Source organism: Leptodactylus fuscus, chromosome 3 (genome assembly GCF_031893055.1).
Source record: "Leptodactylus fuscus isolate aLepFus1 chromosome 3, aLepFus1.hap2, whole genome shotgun sequence".
Taxonomy (NCBI): Eukaryota; Metazoa; Chordata; class Amphibia; order Anura; family Leptodactylidae; genus Leptodactylus; species Leptodactylus fuscus.
In genome coordinates this window covers 91046364-91065317 of record NC_134267.1, presented here as the reverse complement: position 1 = coordinate 91065317, position 18954 = coordinate 91046364, and the positions used below count along the sequence as shown (strand labels likewise).

At 41.5% G+C, this 18954-nt stretch overlaps 1 protein-coding gene across 1 annotated transcript; it reads left to right on the top strand.

Annotated features, from left to right (window-relative positions):
* The first annotated feature begins 621 nt into the window (after positions 1-621).
* On the top strand, positions 622-2744 carry TCF21 (transcription factor 21). Its single transcript, XM_075266626.1, has 2 exons — positions 622-1071; positions 2465-2744. Exons 1-2 carry the CDS (start codon positions 622-624, stop codon positions 2552-2554), a joined length of 540 nt encoding a protein of 179 aa, XP_075122727.1. The 3' UTR covers positions 2555-2744.
* The last annotated feature ends 16210 nt before the right edge of the window (positions 2745-18954 follow it).

Here is an 18954-nt window from a genome sequence, read left to right as displayed (position 1 = left end):
TAATGAGGTTACATGACCTCTGACCTCAGTCATCTAGGAGACACTGAAGGATATTTTACAGTGTAGTTCAGATGAGGGAATCGTTTTGTGTTTATATCGCAGCAAATAGTCCAGACAATATTTTCAAAGATCTTTTATATTTTATTTTATTTTTATTTTAATAAATATCATATTTAATTTTTAAAAATGTAGCTGAAGGAAAGTGACTTTATTAGTGGATACATTTACAGAAAATAACTCTCACTTGACAGATTTAGCTATATTCTAGTTAAGTACACTTATCTATTAGGTTTCTATGTGATTTACATAAGAATGAGGGTTATATATCAGGTGATTGTATTCCACACATTGTAATATGTAATAAGTCTATTAGCCGTGCTAGATAGTGATGAGTAGTAGGAGGACTAGGTGGGCTGGCAGGAGAAGACATGTCCTCCTCCTCCTCCTCCTGCCTGGTATCATGAGGCCCGGCCTTTCCCCGCCCTCCATCCCATAAATAAATGACTACTGTCCACAAGACATTCCACTGCTCTCCTCCTAAGACAAACACTGGAACAGGCGTGTCCCCTGCAGGCTGCTCCTTATTATTATCCTGGACCACAGGAGGAAGAAGGCACAGCTATGTCTACCGGCTCTCTGAGTGATGTGGAGGACTTCCAGGAGGTGGAAATGTTGGGCTGTGATGCCATGAAACTGGACTCCAGCAAGGACTTTGGGATCTCAAATGACAGCAACGAGGAAAGTTCCACTTGTGACAATGGATCTCCTAAGAAAGGCAGAGGAATTACAGGGAAGAGGAGGAAAACCCCAAGAAAGAAAAGTCCTCTGTCTGGGGTGAACCATGAAGGGAAGCAGGTCCAGAGGAATGCGGCCAATGCCAGAGAGAGGGCCAGGATGAGGGTCCTGAGCAAAGCTTTCTCCAGACTCAAGACCACCTTACCCTGGGTGCCCCCAGACACTAAACTATCCAAGCTAGATACCCTGAGGCTGGCATCAAGTTATATAGCCCATCTGAGGCAGATCCTAGCCAATGACAAGTATGAGAATGGCTACATCCATCCTGTCAATCTGGTGAGTACTGAGGAGCAAAGTGAGAGTTAAATATCAGGAGGAGAGTTATTCATTACTAGTAATTCAATGCAATACTACTAGCTATCTATCTATGATCTATCTATCTATGATCTATCTATCTATCTATCTATCTATCTATCTATCTATCTATCTATTATCTATCTATCTACCTATTTATCTATTATCTATCTATCTACCTATGGCATATATTTATCTATGTTTTATCTGTCCATCTATCGCTTCTATTTCTCTATGTTTTACCTATATATCTTCTTACTATCTCTGTATCTACTTATCAGTCGATCTAGCTGTAACAAGTAAGCGATCGATTTTAAGCGCTAGTCAACGTATTAGTTATTGTTGGTTCTGATTATACTTATGAAAGAGAAATCCAATCTTAGCCTCGTGCAATAACAATGCCATAAAGTAAGCTTTAGCCTACAGAGAAGTGAGTTACCACCTACTGCTAGAAGAGACTTCAGTATTCCCAGATTTTCGCCTTATCTGCTAAACTGTAAATAATGAAGCTGGGGGATTTCTTTCTTACATTCAGGAATGTTTTTATCAGCCCTCCTTGTATCCAACTCTTGTTATAATGTTATAAGAGAAAATGCCAACAGTACAGGAGGTTTCTGAACAGAAACCGATGTGAGAGCCTATTACTGAAATGAAAACTCAGATAATGAAGTGATTCATTAGACATTTATTATCTTCATCATTGTTAAATTATTGTCAATGGTAATCACACCATTATAATTAGCAATAATTTTATACTGATAATAATAATAGAAGTGATAATATCATTATTGCTATAATTATTACTACTTCTATTAGAATTGGTCATTGTTATATTACTAATTGTACAGTATTATTATTATTAATTATTATTATTATTATTATTATTATTATTATTGTCATTAGTAGTAAAAGCAGTATTAGTATTTATTATCGTACTGATCATTCCTATTATTACCATATTACCGTCACTGTAGTTGGTTGGGATAGTAATAATTAATAAAGACTGTTTTATAGTTGTTATTGCTATTATTATTAGCAATGATCATCTTATTTCTTACTATTACTTGTACTACTGTGGCACCATTGTTACTATATTGTTACTATTATTTCGTTTTCTAAATCTCAGACCAGTAAAAAAGATAAAGTTTAGAAAAAAAAGATGAAAACCACAAAATGGAAGAAATACCAAAGTCATACAGAAAAATCTATTAAACAGTATCTTTTAGACTTTCTGACTATGAAGATAGTTGTGTGATAGGATATCTCGTCTATGAGAGGTTTGTGTATAGTCCATAGTGGGACTAATATAAGAGGTTTCTATTAGTATATATGAGGGATATATAGACTCATTTGGGATATTCTCTTCTCTTGACAGACTTGGCCCTTTATGGTGGCCGGAAAGCCTGAAAACGAGCTTAAGGAGGTGGTGGGTACAAGTCGTCTGTGTGGCCCCACGGCATCATGACCCCACTGATGGGCCCCTTGGATGGATGGACACACTGAAAAGGGACATCTCATTTTAAGCAAACAAGAATTTGAGGAGACCAAATGTACATAATTCTTTCTTAAGAGAAGACTTTCTTTATATTTATCTTGTCGGCTTTGTACATTTCATGAGCCTTGCTGGTCCAAGAGCTCTCAATCCATTTTGTGTAATTTTGTACAATATGTTTATATATGGGGGAACTTTAGGGTGGGCTTTGGAAGTCCTGCCTGAGGTTTTCTTCAATTTCAGATATATAGATTTATATTACAAATTGATATATATTTTTGTTTCTTCAAGAAGATTAGATATTTCTGCGAATAAATCCTTCTTTATATAAGGAATGTATGTTGTATTAATTTCAGTGAAAGTAGATCTGAAAATAGAAATAGATAGATAGATAGATAGATAGATAGATAGATATCAGAAGAGGACTATAGATAAGGAAAGACATAAATAGATTGATATGAGATCGCTAGATAGATAGATAGATAGATAGATAGATACAGACAGAGTAAATTGTGTTGTTTTGTACTAACTTTGTAATGTTTAACATTGGAATTAACAGACAGAGCACACACCAACATTACTAAGAATATAATTGTACTCCTGGCAGAGAATATAAACCTTCTGGATAATACACAGTGAGAAATAATCTGCAGACTGGCTTGTTACTATTTTTAGAGATGATGATCACGATTATGATGAAAGTACAACTAATAGTCATAATATAGAATAACTGTATAAATATTAAAAAATACAACATCAGTACTATTAATAATGCAATTACTGTAGCCAATAAATCTTTACTGCTTATATATAATGGTGGGCAAATAAAAATCTAAGCTTGTAATAATAGTAGGCACTACAAGTAATAATGGCTAACCTTAGTAAAAACAGTATTAATATTAGTTACATAGTGAAGATACTACCATTACTATTTCATTTATAAAATGTGCTCTTATTATTGCTTGTAACATAAAGTGTAGTGTGATAGATATTAATAGCTAAGGCTAACAATACAACTACTAGCTGTAATCATAAATATACTAATATTTATAAATATTACTATATTAATTATAATGAGAGCACCCATCACTAGTAATTCTACCATTGGCAATATAAACACCTATTCGATTTTCATTATTATTAAGAATATTATTATTATGAATAATAAATAAATAAATAATAATAAATAAATATAAATAAAATATATATATATATATATATATATATATATATATATATATATATATATATATATATATATATGTGTATCCGAACAGATAAGTGTGCACAGTGAGCTGTCAGGCAGGATATATACGTTTCCGACCATATAGGGGTCCCCATTTAGCTGTCAGGCGGGATATATATATATATATATATATATATATATATATATATATATATATATATATATATATATATATATCCAATCACATAAGTGTGCACAGTGAGCTGTCAGGCAGGATACATATATGTTTCCGATCATATAGTGGTCCACAATGAACTGTCAGGCAGGATATAAAGATAGATAGATAGATAGATAGATAGATAGATAGATAGATAGATAGATAGATAGATAGATAGATAGATAGATGTATCCGATCATACAGGGGTCCACAATGAGCTGTCAGGCAGGATACAAACCGTATATGTATCCGATCATATAGGGGTCCACAATGAGCTGTCAGGCAGGATATATGTGTATCCGATCATATGGGGTTCCAGAATGAGCTGTCAGGGTCAGGCAGGATATACTGTATATGTATCCCATCACGTAGGGGTCCCCAGTGAGCTGCCTGTGTAGTAAGGTGAGGCCACCTACAGCTCTGCTTATCTCTCACTATTTATTAGTATAAGAGGTCAGTGGGCTCTGCATAGTATCTGCGCAGATACAGATCTGCTGTCACTGGGCAGATCCCTGTAGTGAGGAGAGGGTTAACCAGTGTGCTATATTCCCGGGTGGCACGGGTTTATGGGATGGGAGATTATCTTCACATAAACACAGCAGATTGCAGGACTGTATTGTACTTATTATCTTCCCAGGTTCTGTGGAACTATAAGTCTCAGAAGGAATTACCTCTCCTGAAGGAGTCTTCCGGTCAACCGGGTGGCAAATTCGCCATCACTCCTATTGTCCTATACTAGCAGCTGCCCCTTATTTATAGTGGTGGCACAAAGGGGCGGGGCTAATCATAGTGACCATTACCAGGGCTGCGATAGGTCTACACTACATGCTGTTATATTGCATAGATTCTGTATGTAATATTTCACTTACAATATCACTAGTGTTTACCTATCAGAAAACAATTCTGCGATGGGATGAACTAGACCATAAGTATGAAAAGTATTGTGTGTGACAGTGACAAGAAGTGATACAGGGGGCAGAAAATCCCAATGGTTGTGCAAAGTTATTTTTATTTTTTATGCCCATGGAAAGTATGTCTAGAGCTGCACCAAATGGAAAACATATATATGTGTGTGTGTGTGTGTGTGTGTGTGTGTGTGTGTGTGTGTGTGTGTGTGTGTGTGTGTGTGTTTATATAGGATACATGTGGCAGATTGCGCAGAAGTGCATAGCACTCTCCTTGTAAGGTGACATTGGTGATCAATGCGTCTTGTTTAGTGTCATATGTGAGTAACATAGAGCAAATGTCTCATATAGATGCTTATAGAATTGTGACACTCTTTGGTATGAGGTCTTGTTGTTCTCTTGATGCTTCTAGCAGCTTAATAGATCTTACTGTCTGATAAGTTGCCCACCTCATGCCTTCACCATAAGAGTTGGAGCCCTCCTTTATGCAGAATTGTTGTATTGTTCCTAGATCAGGAGTGATGCTATATAAACCTGCCAGGGGGCCATGGTTGGGAAGATAACCAAATGCCTTCATACTACATTATTTGAGTCCTTAGGATGTTTTTGTCTTTTGGCAAAATTATTTGGAGGAATTTTTGTTTGTTTTTGCATGGCTGCCCTGGTATTTATCATTAGGAGACTATGATGGAACATGATGGGATGTCTGCTCATAGGATGCAATGGATTCATGGTTTGGTTTTGTAGAAATGTTACTTTTATCTTATTTATTTCATGCTGCTTTTATAGAACCAATACATTCTACAGCACTATGCCAAGACTGACACTATCCAATGTTTTTTCCTTATCACAGATTTATCCTTGCCTAGTTACTTTTTTGTAGAATTCTATTGTCTCCATATTGTAGATGTTGCCCTTCAGATTCTAACTTAGGCCCCCAGTCTGTCAAGCAAACAGTGCCACAGGGAATTAATAAAACTGAATACAACTTCATTCCCAATTCTGCAGGAAGACTCCCATAAAAAGGGGAGATCTTCTGGACGCCTTTCCCAATCTCCTGCGCTTCTCTTGTTCTGACATCAAGCAAATCTGTAAAAAATTTTCCTTCTTCCTGTGTTCGCCAATAAAAAAAAAAGTATAGAAACATGTTGTCCTTATATCAAATAGTAGTAAATAAAAGCAGATCCTTATTGTAACCTTTCCTTGTGTAGGATTTCTACTGTTCTTACTGTTCTATACAGGAAAATCTGCTTCACTATTTGATTCAACTCAACTGCACCCAGAGGACAATGTGAGGACACACTGGTGCAAGGCGAAAAATTATGGACTTGCAGTGTTTTTGCAAAAAATGGACATAAGACACAAAAACTGCAGCTTTTAGGTTGCATTCACACTGAGGAAAATGGTGAGGAATTTGGTGTGGAATTTCAGCGCTGAAAAAAAAGCCTCCCATTGACTTCAATGGGTTCAATGGGTTCAATGGGTTCCTTTTTCTGCTTTTTTTTTCAGCGTTGAAATTCCATACCAAAATCCTCACCATTTTCCTCCATGTGAATGGACCCTTACATGCATGATATATAGACTTCAATAATTTGTTAAACATAATTTTTTATTTTTTTTTTTACAAAAAAAAAAGTGGCCAGAATAGCAAAAGAGGTAATACTGACCTATGCTTTGTGGTTCTGTATATGTTGTCCTGGTCCCTCTCAGCACACAGGATTCACTCCCTGTGCTTTAAAAGGGGCCAGAGACCTATGGGGACCATGGAGTCTTGGGAACCAGTGTGGCAAGAGGAAATATATATATATATATATATATATATATATATATATATATATATATATATATATATATATACTTCTGGATAACCCTTTTAAGAATAATTATTTTTTGTACCAGATACCTGTGTTGATTAAGTAAATATCACAATGTCTGTTAAAAATATATGGCCAAGTTTTGTGGCACACGGCCATATTATAAATCCATTTGAAAGAAGCCATAGGCCTCCTATTCTAGTGCAGTACTCCACTAGTATGCCACAGAGAGGTTTGTTGTCATATCCCATTGCTTTTAGGGAAGGATAGCTGTACACAATACATACAGTTCTTAATGGACCCCATGTTCGGCCTTGTGAAGGAGATGTGTTTTAGTAGTGTACAGTATTAATGGTTATTGTGTAACACTATCGTCACTCTGATAATGATATGAATTGTATCCAATCTTCCTAATAATTTAGTTACAGCTCAACAAAACTGGGTGCTATCCCCCCCACTTAACAGATCAGCATCCGGTACATACAATCTTATTTTACTTATGTAAATTCCTCTTTAAACATAAGGGGAAAGTAGATATTGTTGATGTTACAGTACAAACTAATTGTAGTTTGGCAATAATTCTCTGCTAGTCATCCAAGATCTTTTGCTTGTGTGCAAACAATGAGGAAAAGCAATCTTACAAAAATTTAATAAATGACCGTGGATAAAAAGTCCATTAATAATAAGTGGCGTAACTATAGGATATATCATGTACAGGGTGCTTGTGATGTCTGGGGTGCTTGGCGTAGATTTTGCTTCATTCTATTCCAGGGTTAATAATGCTATATCAGCCATTTACAAGTAAAGGTCAGTTTATGATCCCGGTAGGGGTAGAGAATTTAACTCTTCCAGCTTTACAGTATGTAAATGGTTTTGCCTAGGAATCTGTATGTAAATAGATTATCTATAAGTAATGCCTTCTGTTATCAGTCAGTTTAGGTGCCAAAAGGTTTCCTGGGGTGTCCATCTGAGATAGGGATAGTTGGTATAGCAAGGTAAATGCATCTAGATAAAAGATCTCAGATGTAGATTGCTTTGATACTGTAATTTAAGCCGGGCCTATGTATCAGTCTGGCTACGAATGGAACAAATGTTGCAGAAAATATAGCGGTCTTTAAATCGTGGCAAATTAGAAGTTAATTTAATTTAAATATAAGTAAGCAAAATAAAAATAATAAAAATAAATATTAAATTGGATTTCGATGAATGGAACTTATTTTCAGTCATATGACCTTATCTATAAATATATCCTTGTAAGTTGCATTTAGCAATGCACAGCATGGCCATTCTCTTTTGCTTTTCGTAACAAGGCTGTGGCACTTGGGAATCATCTTGGTATGCCAGTTATTTACGCAAGATAAAGGCCCATACACTATGGCCTAGATTTACTAATAGTTAGACAGTACTGTATAATCTTAGACAAGTAGTCTGAAAATATGCCATATTTATTACAGTTCCAGGTTTTGGTGGGCTTTTGGGCGACAGAACCTCAGTGGACCCCTTTGCAGTGCAAGTGCAAGTTATTTTGTCTAAAAGCTGCTGCAGAAAAAACACACCAAAACACTAGATTTGTTGGAATGGCTGTAGTGGGTGAGATCTGCAGCTATAATTGATATGCCCCATCAATAATGGCCCCTTTATTCCCCCCACACAATATAATGGCCCCCAATAATTTGCACCCATACAGCATAAAGGCCCCTTTACTATGTCACACACTATAATGATTACCTTATTCCCCTAGTGCAGTGTTATGGCCCCCTTATACTCCCATATAGTATAGTGGCCCTTTATGTCCCATACTTTATAATGGCCCTCTTATGCCATTCAACACTTATATCCCCATACGTTGTAATGACCTCCTTAAGCCCAACATACAGTATGATGTCCAAATTATACCCCCACATTATTATGTCCAATTTATGCTTCATGGAATATAACTGCCCCCAAACAGTACAATACTTCCTATTGTTCCCATATAATTGTCCCTTATGTCCCCATACGATACAATGCTCCCATATAATGCCCATTATATCCCCATAGAGTACAATAACCAACTTATGCCCCCATATAATGCACCCTTAGATCCCCATATAATTGTGCCTTATGCTCCCAGACAGTACAGTGCCACCATATAAGGGTCCCTTATGTCCACATACAGTTTAATGTCTCATATAATGGCTCCTTATACTCCGTACAGTACAATGACCCCCTTATTCCCCATATAATGACTCCTTATACTCCTATACAGTACAGTTCTCTCATATAATTGCTTCTTATGCCTCCATATAATGACTCCTTATGCCTGCCCTCACTGCCTGCTTTACACTGCATTATGGGAAGTGAGTGGTCAGTACAGATTTCATTTTCACTTTTATTGGCTCCTCAGACCCCTGTCCTTTCACTGCTCCAACTTAAGCTAAGGCCCCAAAGTGCGGAAACACAGCTTCTTTGTTGCAGATTTTGTTGTGGTTTTTAGAGCCAAAGCCAAGAATGGCTACAAAAGGAAAGGGAAATATATAGGAAGTTCTAATACTTCTTCCTTCTCCTCAATCCACACCTGGCTTTGGATCAAAAAACTGCAACGAACTCTGCAGCAAAAAAAAGCTGCGTCTCCGCAATGTGGAGCCTCAGCATTAAAGAGGTTTCCCGGGCAAAAATGTTTCTTTTTTTTTTTTTTTTTTAAAGTTCTGTTAGTGTTATTAATGGGTTAATAAGTGCACTCTTACAGCTTAAGCAGTGTTTTGAGTGATTTCTGGATTTCTCTGGGAAGGCCTAGCATCTTCTGTATTTGTTTACATGTTGTGTAACTTCCTGTTGCAATGAATTCTGGTAGTTGCTCACAACCCCGCCCACCCTAACACCCCCTCCCTGTCTCCCTAGCTATTCCTGCTAGCCTTTCCTAAATCACTTAGCCCCACCACCCACCCCCTTCCTACTCCTCACTCTGTTATACTTTACCTGTCTTCTTCCCTCTACCGGGGATGCACAGTGCTGTGTCCGTAGCCTTCAATACTCCTCTATTGCACATGCTCCCAGCTTGATCAATAGAGATGTATTGTCGGCTTCAATGCTTCTATTGCACATGTGCACGCCAACATTATCATCAGAGGAGCCGTTCCCCTAGGGAAGGAAGCCTACACAGGAAGAAGATGGGTAAGTATGTTGGTGTGGATGGGAGGGGGAGTAGCAGTGACTATCTGTTTTTGGAAATGCAAAACCAGATCGCCACTGGATAATCAGAATATGTCCCTGGAGTGGTCACATGACCGCCTTAGGGATATGGGTAACTATACATTTATACAGTGTTGGCCAAAAGTATTGGTACCCCTGCAATTCCGTCAGATAATACTCCTTTTCTTCTAGAAAATGATTTCAATCACAAATTCTTTGGTATTATCTTCATTTAATTTGTCTTCAATGGAAAAACCACAAAAAGAATTGTCAAAAACTCAAATTGGATATAATTCAACACCAAACATAAAAAAGGGGTGGACAAAAGGACTGGCACTGTTTGAAAAATTATGTGATGCTTCTCTAATTTGTGTAATTAACAGCACCTGTTACTTACCTGAGGCACCTAACAGGTGGTGGCAATAACTAAATCATACTTGCAGCCAGTTGAAATGGATTGAAGTCGACTCAACCTCTGTCCTGTGTCCTTGTGTGTACCACATTGAGCGTGGAGAAAAGAAAGAAACACCTGTGGAGAGATCTCAAAATGGCAGTTTGGAGAAGGCACCCTTCAAATCTCAGGGACCTGGAGCAGTTTGCCAAAGAAGAATGGTCTAAAATTCCAGCAGAGCATTGTAAGAAACTCATTGATGGTTACCGGAAGCGGTTGTTCACAGTTATTTTGTCTAAAGGTTGTGCTACCAAGTATTAGGCTGAGGGGGCCAATACTTTTGTCCGGCCCATTTTTGGAGTTTTGTGTAAAATAATCAATGATTTGACTTTTTTTTTCATTCTCTTTTATGTTTTTTCATTGTAAGCAAAATAAATGAAGATATTAATACCAAAGAGTTTGTGCTTGCAGTCATTTTCTGGAAGAAAATGAGTATTATCTGACAGAATTGCAGGGGTGCCAATACTTTTGGCCAACATTGTATAATATAATATATATTTATATAGTAATTATAAAGTAGGAGGGTGGAAGATGTTTAGTTTAATGTAGGGATTTTAGGTTATCCCCAAAACCCCTTTAACCCTTTAAGGGACAAAAAGGAGGAAGGGGCAGGGGTCCAAGAAGCTAAGAGTGGTAAGTGAGAATGACATTTCAGCTTGCCATTCAACTCTGTTAACAGTGTAATGAGCGCTTTTATCTGTATTGATGGAAGCTAAGTAGGTCCCTCAGGTGCTGTGGGTCCAGGCACCTCCCAGGTGTGCCAGGTGCTGAGGACAGTCCTGCTCTCTTGTCTAAGTTTATACCACCTTTTTTTTTGGCTTACTTTGAGACAAAATTTTTAACACATGATTTTTGAGACTAAACCAACCCCCTTTCCTGAGATTCCACACCCACATGTTTAGCAAGTCCACAAATTTTAGTACAATCTAAATGTATCACGTTGTGCCAAATATGCGTCACAGTTTCTACAGTGTCTCGCTAGATACTAGGGGCCTATGTGTCTCAGATTTGACCTGTTGCGAATGTTGTTATCTAAGTTGAACTAGAAATAGAAAGCTTTTCTATATACTATATATTGTAGTTATCAATATGTCATACCACAACAGTTATGATACATAACGTCATCACACTCTATTTGGTATATTTTCCAGGAAAGTTCTCAGTGCATATGTCTTTTTTTTTTTTTTTAACGTGCCATTTACATGACAGAAGCCAAAACAGTTTCCTTTGGGTCTCTCCTGGGGTGTGCTATTCTGTACATATGAATCATGTAAAAAAAAAAAAAAAAAAACTATAGTGGATATTTATGAAACCGTTGTATAAAGCTGTCTTTTTTGCCCTTAGCAACCACAGAGCCAATTTAAAGGGATTGTCCAGTTTCAGAAATAAATATTTGTATAATGAAAAGTTATACAATTTTCCAATTCTGAGATTGATGGTCTATACTTAGAATAGGCCACCAATATTAGACCTGCACCCACGACTCCTTCAGCATGGCTCTCCCACACTCCCTTGGTACCTGTGATCTGCGGGGGTCCCACGTGTCAGACCCCTGCAGATCTAATATTGATGGTCTATCCTACGGAGAGGTCATCAATCTTAGAATCCCGATAACCCTTTTAATGGCACACAAGAGCCCACACCACTACACACTCATGCTACTGGCACCCTTCAGGTCAGACCTTTCTGGGGTAAGATCCACTTCCTGATCTTCTTGTGCTGCCTTGGGCTCCACATGTCGTCAGCATTGAGCATCATCCTCCACCAATACCTGAACCAGCATGTCTTGTATCTTATGAGTCCCATCAAGGCCTCTCTGCTCAGGGCCGGCGTCAGCGCACGGCATAGTCGGGCAAGTGCCGGGGCCCCTCAGAGCCTCTGGGGGCCCCCCAGCACTTGCCCACCCCAGCACTTGCCTGTCCCGATATCAGCTCATCGGCGTCTGACGGACGCCGATGAGCTGAATTAAATGCATAGGCGATTAAAGCAGGAACTGTGATCTCAGCTCCTGCTTTAAAGCTGCGGCCCGGCTTGCGTGTGTAGGCGCGATGACGTCATCACATCGCGCTTACACACGCACGCCGGGCCACACAGCTCCTGCTTTAATCGCGTATGTGAATGGAGTGAGAGAGAGGAGCGTCCGTCGGGGAAGGGGGGGGAGGGGAGATGGGAGGTGAGTGTAAGTGTTTGTCTTTGTGAAGTGGAGGGGGGGGGACAGCATGACACTGGGGAAGATGAAGGGGGTGGGGAGAGAACGGCATGAAACTGGGGACAGAGATGGAGGGGGCCCAACTACATATATATGTGAAAACACTAGGTTTTCCCCATAGTCTTACATAGGGAAAGAAACAATTGCATAGCACATCAGTGAAAGGATAAGGCCAGCATTTTTGGCCTTTGCAGAAAAGCATTACAAAAATGGAAACTGACTTTAAAAATTATTCTTGTGAGAAATCTCTCCCTATCTGTTGCTTATGTAATACAATGAATGATGTAATACAAGCAGGGGCGTAACTACCGGGGTAGCAGCCGTAGTCACTGCCTCAGGGCCTGGGACATTAGGGAGCCCGATGGGCCCTTGATGTTTTTGTTTTTTTGTTAATAGACTGTTACCTGCTGGAGTAACTCCAGAAGGTAACGGGCCCTATTTACTTACCGATTCTCGCTCGTGCTCATAGCCTCCAGCGCTTCCCCTTCTGCGGAGGGAGCAGTGATCAGGAGAGGGGATTAGTAAGTGAGGCTGTGGGCACACAGACCCCACAAACACTGCTATCATTATACTCCGGGGATCTTTTCAGGACCCCAAGAATAATGATTGGAGGGCTAGGAGAGGTGAGGGAACATAAAAATCTCTGTTAGGCTGCCTTCACACGGAGTAAAAATCCTCATTCACAGCCGTACACGCGAGCACTGCGGAAGGCTCCCGAACACTTCCCATTCACTTCAATGGGAGCGCTCATAAAGCCGGGGTTAGGAGCGCTCCCATTGAAGTGAATGGGAAGTGTTCGGGAGCCTTCCGCAGCGCTCGCGTGTACAGCTGTGAATGAGGATTTTTACAAGCCCAGCATTACTCCATGTGAAGGCAGCCTTAGTTACCTCTCCGGAAGGCTTCAGGCCTACTTGGTGATGTCCCAGACATCACGTGGGTCGCAACTCATAATGACACAGGCCGGCTCACATGATGTCTGGTCCATCACTGAAGATGGCCGACATCAGCGGGGAGTGCGCATATACTCAGGAGAGGTAAGTATCAGCGTTTTTTATGTTTGTATCCTCCCCTGGGTGTCCGATCATTATACTCTTGGATATTCAGGGTATAATAATTGTTCATGGGTGGCCCACAATGGGGCATAATACTGTGTGCAGGGGCCACTATGGGGCATAAAGCTGTGTGCAGTGGCCAATACGGAGCATAATAGTGTATGCAGGGGCAATGTGGTACATAATACTGTGTGCAGGGGCCACCATAGGGCATGATAGCGTGTGCAGGAATGCGGTTTGTGCGCGTATGCGTAGGGGGGGGGGCTAGGTCAGGGGGCCCCCATGTCAAATGTTCGCCTTGGGGCCCTGCCATTCCTAGTTACGCCACTGAATACAAGTAATGCTAGGATTCCTTCTTTTTGCATGCATCTCCATTCCTTAAAACAATATTAATTACAGCTACAATTTTTGTACTTGAAGGAAAGGACTCCTTCTGTAAGTCCATTTATTCTCCGCAGCGTGATTTCAGGGTGCCAATAAGCAACTGGAGGCATAATATTTACTCCAAGTCTGCCATCTACTGAGCCTATTAGGTTCTGCTAGTTAAAGTAGTTTTCCAATCTTAGGAGTTCACCTGCCCTCCCATCTTCTCTCCCATCCACTTCCTGGTTTTCAGCTTAGTCCAGCAACCTATTACCCCTAATAATTTAGTAAACCATGCCGGTTTTGGAAATTGCAGCGTGTCCACAGGGCGGTTTTCACTGAAAGGCGGATATGGGATTCGCTAGAATCCCATTCACTTTGCCGGTACTGTAAAATGCCTCGATTTGCCAGCGGTGTTTCCATCCCATGGGGCCCCCGACCTTAGGGTGTTTCTTTTCAGGTGGTGACACACTGTGTACCCGGGTGCAGCTATAGCCAAATCCAGTTCCTGGCCACCAGTGCTGTCACTTTGGGTAAGTGTGACTCTCATTAATTCCTGGCTGTGGTTTTACGGTTACCGCACTGCCAGGTAAAAGTGAAAGTACCAACGGACAGGGATGCAGCATCCAGGTACATTGTCACCCCCCTACAGGTGTTACCTCACTCTGCTATCACTCACATATATTTACCAATAATTGCAGGTTGCACGTGTACTTACATTGCTTCTAGTGGAAAAGTACAGGTGTGTCCAGGCAAATAGTGTTAAAGGCATGTGGCTCGCAGCACTGTATGGCAGCACCCTTATGTTACGGTTTGTGCTATATGACATATGACTAATTATTGTATGGTAGAGATGAGCGAACAGTAAAATGTTCGAGATTTGATATTCGTTTCGAATAGCCGATCAATATTCGACTATTCGATCGAATATCGAACCCCATTATAGTCTATGGGAGAAAATGCTTCGCTACAGGGGATCCTATCATTCGACTCAGGAGGGTCACCAAGTCCACTATCAAACCCCAGGAAATGATGCCAACACCCTGGAAAGCAACTGGGACAGCAGGTGAAGCATGTTTGGGGGCATCAAGTACCTTTATTAAGTCGGGATCCCCTGTCAGCTTGCGATATGCCGGAGCTGACTTTTTCGCATAGGAATGCATTGACCAGCGTTGATTGGCCAGTCTATGGGATTCAATCAACGCTGGTTCTGCCTGAGGAGGCGGAGTCTAAAATCGATCCACAGCAGTTTCCATTCTGGTTCGATTTTAGACTCCGCCTCCTCCGGCAGAACCAGCGTTGATTGGCCGAATGCCGTAGGCTGGCCAATCAACGCTGGTCAATGCATTTCTATAGTGAGATATAGCAGTGCTGGCCGTGCGGTTAGCCCGGCTACTCCGGACAGATGAAAGAGCTCTACACTACACCCAACCATCTCTCCAGCTACTCCTCCTGTACTAACATGACTAGCTCAGCTTGGCTATTCCTTAGTACTACTAACACGCTCAGCTCGGCTATTCCTTAGTGTAATAGCCCAGCTGAGCGTGTTAGTAGTACTAAGGAATAGCCAAACTACTGTTAGTACTACAACCCCCCTCCCAACCCCCCTGGTGTCCGCTTACCTGCAGCTCCCTGTTCTTGGTCCACTTCGGTCCATGGTCCGGGTTTCAGAGCACCCTGCCACCCTCTCCCCGACTAGTATTATAGAGAAGGCGGGGCTTAGGAGAGTGTGGGCGGGTACTGGGCGGGGATACTGCCCACCCAGACTCTCCTAAGCCCCACCTTCTCTATAATACTAGTCGGGAGAGGGCGGGGCTTAGGAGAGTGTGGGCGGGTACTGGGCAGGGAGACTCCCTAAGCCCTGCGCTCTGGACCATGGACCGAAGTGGACCAAGAACAGGGAGCTGCAGGTAAGCGGACAGCGGGGGGGGGGGGGGGGGTTGGAGTTGGGAGGGGTTGTGGGGGGGTTGGGGGTTTGGGGGGGGGGTTGGGGTTTGTAGTACTAACACGCTCAGGGCTCGTTCACATCTGCGGCCCGGTCTCCGTACTTAGGTTTCCGTTTCCTGCCTAAAACACAGGCAGGATACGGAAACCTGCAGGAGACTTTCTCACCCATTCATTTGAATGGGTGAGAAAGCTGTCCGGCCGTGCGCGGCGGTGAGCGTTTTGCGCTCTCCGCCGCGAAACCGGGTTTTATAATCCGGACACAGAGTCGGACATGCAGTACTCTGTGTCCGGATAAAAAAATCCGGTTTCGCGGCGGAGAGCGCAAAACGCTCACCGCCGCGCACGGCCGGACCCGGTCTATGGTTTCCGTCTTCTGGCATGCAGAAGACGGAAACCATAGAACGGAGACCCCAGACGCAGGTGTGAACCCAGCGTCAACTGGGCTATTCCTTAGTACTACTAACACAAAGGAATAGCCGATCTGAGCGTGTTAGTAGTACTAAGGAATAGCCCAGCTGAGTGTGTAGGAGATATAGGAGAGCTGGCAGATATGCAGCAGACTAACACGCTCAGCTTGGCTATTCCTTAGTACTTCTAACACGCTCAGCTGGAATATTACACTAAGGAATAGCCGAGCTGAGCGTGTTAGTAGTACTAAGGAATAGCCAAGCTGAGCTAGTCGTGTTAGTACAGGAGGAGTAGCTGGAGGGATGGTTGGGTGTAGTGCAGAGCTCTTTCATCTCCAGGTCTGGAGTAGCCGTAAAGGGTAAATAAGTAGCAAACATGTTGTCCAAATAACACCAATTTATACAAAAGGTATCCAAACTGTCATAGCAAAAATATCTAGACCACAAATGTCATACAAATTTCCCAGCACACACCCTAGGATTATCAAGCAGCAAACGTTCCAGCCTCCCAAAACGTGTTCCGCACAGCTGTCATCAGTAGCAATTTAATAGGTGAATAATTGATTATATTTACATGTAATATAGTTTACCTATTAGGGTGAGTTCACATATGTAAAGCTCTGCTATCAGTTTCCAATCTGTGGGGTGCACAAAAGTTTTCTATGAAATTGCTTCTGGAACAAGAGACATCAGTTCTGGCACTGGATCTGTGCCTCAGCTGGATGGAAAAATGCTACCTGTAGCGCTTTTCCATCCAGCTCCCTTACAACCTTTGCAGTTGCCACATTCGTTGCTCCCCCCGCCTAATCCTTATTTGTTTTATCTATACCCGTGGTGCATTTTATAGTCAGGCACATCTTTTTGTCTGAAAAATACTATAAATACTGGACATGTTCACCTCAGACCTTTACTTGACGGTGAACCCAATGGACTACTGAGACCTGATCCACTCTCTCCTCCCGACTAGGCCCATTCTTTGGGCCTAGGCCGGAGTGGCGTGCGTGACTGGTCCAGTCGCGGCTACCCGTATTTTGGACCGGAACCTGAGGCGGCCTGCAGACTTATTTTTTTAAATTTATTTTGCTTTTACTTATGTAGCACCATCATATTCCACAGCGATTTACAGACATTATCAATCACTGTCCTATATAAGGCTCACTATCTATATTCTCTGTCAGTACGTCTTTGAATTGTGTGAGAGGAAACCTACGCAGACAAACATACAATCTTCTTATAGATGTTGTCTTTGGTCAGATCCAAACCTAGGACTCCATTGTTACAAGGCTAACCACTGAGCCACCATTGTTGTCACGTTTGAATAGTCTTCTCATAAATATGGTTGAGTGATCGTGGAAATGTTCGGATTCCGATCAGCGATCGAGTAAATTTCACAATCGTGATCGGAATTCCGATCCCGATCTTTTCCGGCGGTATCGAGGTCGGAGGTTATTTCCAACAATGCTTGGCTACTGGTCAATCATTGTGGGAAAAGCTATGAGCGAGCACGCACCGATAGGAATGAATGGAAGCGGCCGGCACGCAGACTTTGCCAGTGTCCGGCCGCTTAACCCCCTGCGGCTGCGTCCATTCATTCCTATGGATTTACCGTAAACTCAACTCTGCTACATCTGAGATGTAGCAGAGCTGAGTATACAGTAAGGCAGGGACAAAGCAGAAGAGTAGATAATATCTATCTACTCACGAACTGCGCTCAACTTATCTGCACAGAAGTGCTGTCGCTGCCGGTTCCATTCTTCTCGCTCCTCTTCTGTTAGAGATGCTGGGAGAAGGCTGGGGTTGTGGCTTAGGAGAGTGCATCACTCACGTCTCTCCTCCCAGTACCCACCCACACTCTCCTAAGCCACAACAAACCCCTCCTACTCCCATCATCTCTAACAGAAGAGGAGCGAGAAAAATGAAATCGGCAGCGATCTGTGCAGGTAAGTGGACACCAGGGGGGGCTAAGTAGCCAGGGGATTTTTTTTTAATCACTACACAGTGTGGAGTCCAAAAATTGAAACAATTTTTGGACTGCATGCTGTGTAGTGAATAGGATCGTTTTTAAAATCCGATCTTAGATTATTAAAAAAAATCCTATTGACTTGCATTGGGATCGGAAATGGGATCGGGTTCGAATGGAAAATGATCGGAAATCGGATTTTAAAAAACGATCCTGAAATCTCAAGATCGGCTCAACCCCACTCATAAACTGATATAAAAGGGGATTATGCCCAAAAAAGATTTATCCTCTATCCATAGGGGAAGTTTGAAAATTTAAATCAAATACAGGATATGAACAATATTTATTTGCTGAAACTGGATATCTCCTTGAGGCCGGGGATAAACGCCACAATTTGCCCGCAGCAATTTTTCTGCTGCGGGAAAAATTGCAGTGCTTCACAGTCAGGGCAAAATGGATGGGATTCTATGGAATCCCATGCCCACTTTGTGGTAAAAACCATGGTGTGTATACGCTGCAATTTCCAAAACCAGCGCAGTTTTGGAAATTGGAGCATGTCAATTATACCTACAGAAATGCCAGCGGTTTCCCCATAGGTTTAATTGAAACAGAAAGTCCACACAGTTATAGTTATAATAGTTACACTCACCGGCCACTTTATTAGGTACACCTGTCCAACTGCTCGTTAACA

What these genes read in the sequence shown, in the direction of transcription:
- TCF21 (XM_075266626.1), top strand. Translation starts at nt 622, where the DNA reads ATGTCTACCGGCTCTCTGAGTGATGTGGAGGACTTCCAGGAGGTGGAA. An exon ending in ACATCCATCCTGTCAATCTG is followed by an intron (nt 1,072 to 2,464) that starts GTGAGTACTGAG and finishes TTCTCTTGACAG; the next exon opens with ACTTGGCCCTTTATGGTGGC.